The sequence below is a fragment of the Egretta garzetta genome, unplaced genomic scaffold (genome assembly GCF_000687185.1).
Source record: "Egretta garzetta isolate BGI_Z169 unplaced genomic scaffold, ASM68718v1 scaffold66, whole genome shotgun sequence".
NCBI lineage: Eukaryota > Metazoa > Chordata > Aves > Pelecaniformes > Ardeidae > Egretta > Egretta garzetta.
In genome coordinates, this window is record NW_009259856.1 from 79,885 (window position 1) to 83,396 (window position 3,512).

The 3,512-nt window shown below is 48.8% G+C and overlaps 2 protein-coding genes across 2 annotated transcripts in view; both read left to right on the forward strand.

Moving 5' to 3' along the window:
- The window catches only part of SNIP1 (Smad nuclear interacting protein 1), a 3,667-nt gene extending 1,773 nt beyond the window's left edge, over nucleotides 1-1,894 (forward strand). Inside the window, exons 2-3 of the mRNA XM_035895516.1 lie at nucleotides 247-852; nucleotides 1,503-1,894. Coding sequence (XP_035751409.1) covers nucleotides 247-852; nucleotides 1,503-1,767 — 871 coding nt within the window. The 3' untranslated portion in view covers nucleotides 1,768-1,894. The remainder of the gene's footprint in view (nucleotides 1-246; nucleotides 853-1,502) is intronic.
- A 492-nt stretch (nucleotides 1,895-2,386) lies between these two features.
- MEAF6 (MYST/Esa1 associated factor 6) overlaps nucleotides 2,387-3,512 on the forward strand; it is a 7,924-nt gene continuing 6,798 nt past the window's right edge. The window contains 1 exon segment of the mRNA XM_035895508.1: nucleotides 2,387-2,394. Within this exon segment, the coding sequence (XP_035751401.1) occupies nucleotides 2,387-2,394 (8 nt within the window).

Sequence of the window (3,512 nt, forward strand, 5' to 3'; positions counted from 1 at the left end):
GGGCTGCTTCGCCTGCCCAGAGCAGAGGATGCATCGCGCTGTCCCTTGATCTTGCTGTGTTCCGTGCAAATTGTAGGAATCCAGATAGTTTGGCAAAGAAATGAGTTTCTCTCGCTTTGTGTTAGATCGGCGTGCAGCACTCTCGGGTACACGTTTTCTGTCTGTAAGACTGTGATTTTTTTTTTTTTTAAATGCTAAGGTAGATTCGTTGCTCCTTTGTTCTAATGCTGAATATGTCACTCTAAGCGATTCTTCGTTACAGGAGCGAGACGATCATTGTCGTAGAGGAAACGAGGAGCGAAAGCAGAGACACCCATCAGAACAAGAACACAGGAGAGACAGAAGTGGTGACAGAGATAGACACAGAGACCACTCAGACAGAAGGAAGAACCCAAACGAAAGGCCCGGAGTTCGAGGCCACGAGCGAGAGAGGGATGTTCAGAACATCCGTGAGCAGCAAGCAGAGAGGGAGTTTTATAACGAGAGAAGACGGGAGCATCGACAAAATAATGAAGGCAGTGGTGTTGACCAGAATCCAGAACTCGGGCAATCTGAGAACAAACCTAAAGAAAAAGCTTCTGTAAACAAAGAGAAGCCAAGCTTTGAACTGTCTGGTGCGCTTCTGGAGGACACCAACACTTTCCGAGGTGTTGTGATTAAGTACAGCGAGCCCCCCGAAGCTCGGATCCCGAAGAAGCGGTGGCGTCTCTATCCTTTCAAAAACGATGAGTTTCTCCCAGTCATGTACATTCACAGGCAGAGCGCTTATCTCCTGGGCAGGCACCGCAGAATCGCAGATATCCCTATTGACCATCCCTCCTGCTCCAAGCAGCACGCCGTGTTTCAGTACCGGTAAGTATTGCTCTGCCTGCTGGCGAAACAGGATTATTCGGGAACTGCTGAAGAAAAAAAAGAAAAAAAAAAACAGCCAAGCAAAACACCCCTGGATATGCACAGCTGGGAGGTGCGAGTTTGCCGTAAGTACGTTAGAGACAGACGGAATTTATGTTTGACTGCCGCATATCATCCTATCAGTAATCAAATATATGTGTAATTCCTCTCATTTAACCACGAGAGGCCTTTTAGTAAGACAAATAACACAGCAGGGTTAAACGCGGAACTGCGCGTAGATCTGAATTGGAATGAACCGGCAGGTGTAGTCGGCAGTAAAAGTATCTCAAGGAGAGGCTTTTTTCATTTGGTCTTTCACAACAAAGTCTGCTGATCTCCTCTGAAGCAGCAGGGGTTGCCTGCTGCGGAAGGCGAAGATGCTCTCTTAGGGAAGAGCCATCTGCTCTGTTGTAGGAGTTACTGTGTTGTATCGTCAGAAGTTTCAGAAGTGGTGCGGTCTGTCAGGATCACGCAGTTTCTCTTTGCTCTCATCAGACTCGTTCAGAGCTCTGCAAGTGCAGATAAGGACCTGCCGCGCCAGGGCTCGTCTGTCGGAGCACGTTTTCTGTCTCTCGCTGTTGTGATTGAAACAGTGTCTTTTGTTTTGCTAGGCTTGTGGAGTACACGCGTGCCGATGGAACCGTGGGCCGCAGAGTGAGGCCCTACATCATCGACCTGGGCTCTGGGAACGGCACTTTTCTAAATAACCAGCGGATTGAACCTCAGCGTTACTACGAACTGAAGGAGAAGGATGTGCTGAAGTTTGGGTTCAGTAGCAGGGAATATGTTCTTCTCCATGAGTCTTCAGATAAATCTGAGGCCAACACAAAGGACGATGATGAGGAGGAGGAGAAGGAGGAAGAGTCTGACAGTTAACAGATGAGAAAGAAAGTGCCGGGGGGCAGGGGAGGGAAATTCCTTGCAGTCGAACATGCATTGGGATGTAAACGTTGGGGCATCACAGCACTGATGCCTCTTACTGCCTTAAAGTCCTTTTTCTGTTGCTGATCTGTTCTTGTAGTTTATTTTGGGGGACTGCACTCGTTATTCACCTTTGATAGTTCTGGGTATCAGGAATACAGCTTTCTCCCCCCCCCCTCCTTCCCCGACAAGCAAAGGAGCAGCTGAGTGTGGAAGCCCTGATGCTGGAAATACTCCACAACTGTTGAAAGACTGTCCTCTTCTAGGAAATGATGTAAAACACAGCTGGTGTATTTAAAATTATTTTTATGAACTGTTTTGTCATAGCCCTTTGAAGATGCTACTTAACTGCAATATTAGAAAGTAACCTGAGGCATTCTGTGACGCGTCGTGTCTGGTGGTTTGCCGAGTTCCTTTGCCTGTTAGCAGTTGTGGGCAGGAGAATTTTCCAGGCTGGCTACTAAAAAGGCAGAAATGGTGCAAAGCCCCCCTTGTATCTGTCTGCTTTGGGTCGCTCGTTTGCCTGGTGACAGCTTCCAGGGACGGGCATTTCGCTGGAGTACACCACCCGAACATGGCGAGGTAATGTGAAATAGCAGTGAAACGCTTGCTGGGATTTGAGGCGAGGATGCTGTGACGTGGGGCCGAGGTCTGCGTCGGCGCCCGCTCCAGCGTCCGGTGCTGAAGCTGTCACGGGCTGGTGAGTGTCCGGGTCCAAAGCTGGGGCCTTCACCCCCGCCCCGTGAATAACTTCTCCTTGGTTTTGTGTTACGCATAAATACCTTTTATGCGGTGACATTTTTAGCCAGGGTTTGCACTATTTGAGTTTTCTTTTTATAAAAAGTTACACGAGTCACTTGTGTAAAGTAGTCTTCTCCCTGTAAAGGAAGACAGTGCTTCAGGAGGAGAAGCAGCAGTTCCACTCACTGGAAGGACTTGCATCTTGCCGATTTTTGGATGTCTTCTCCCCGTTGCTTTGTGGTATAAGAAACGTGTATTTTTCCACACTGTTTACTCATTAGCCTGGATGTTTGTTCTGTGGTCACAAGCTATTCATACCCGCTGTGTATATACGTTGTGTATACGCGTGTTGCGTATTGCATACACAGGCTAGGACCTTCCTGGTGTAAATATGGGGCATTGACGCAGGTTTTCAAACAGTTGGTAGAATGAGTTTTGACTGGGAGGATCTCCTTTATATATGCTCTAGGGGTTTTTAAATAAAGAATTTGTAAATTTAGCCCTCATTGATTCTAGTTGTAATGTTTTTCTAGTGACCCTTCTTTTTTTTTTTTTCCCCATTATGTTCCTTGCAATAGATGAACTTTCAGTACTCACTTCAGTATTAAGGACACCAAGTTTAAAGAAAAAAAAAAATAAAAATGGCATGATTTGTGTACAGAGGCTGTGACGGGGGGGCTGGACCGTGCCCTCTGCTCGGGCCTTGCCTGGTGGCCTGCTCCGTCTCCTGGCCGTTCGCCCCCGACGCAGACCGGTTCACGCTCACAAATGCGAAGCGGCTTCGTGGTTTCAGCCGGGGGCGATGGGTACCGAGAGGGCAAACCCGCCCCGCGGGTCGCGCTCGCGGAGCGCTTTGGCGAACGCGATTTAATGGGAGCTTGAACCCGGCTCAAGCAAACAGAGCTCGATGGAGCCGGCCCAGCGCCCGGAGCGGCAGTGGCCGCGTTTCGAGGGGGCTG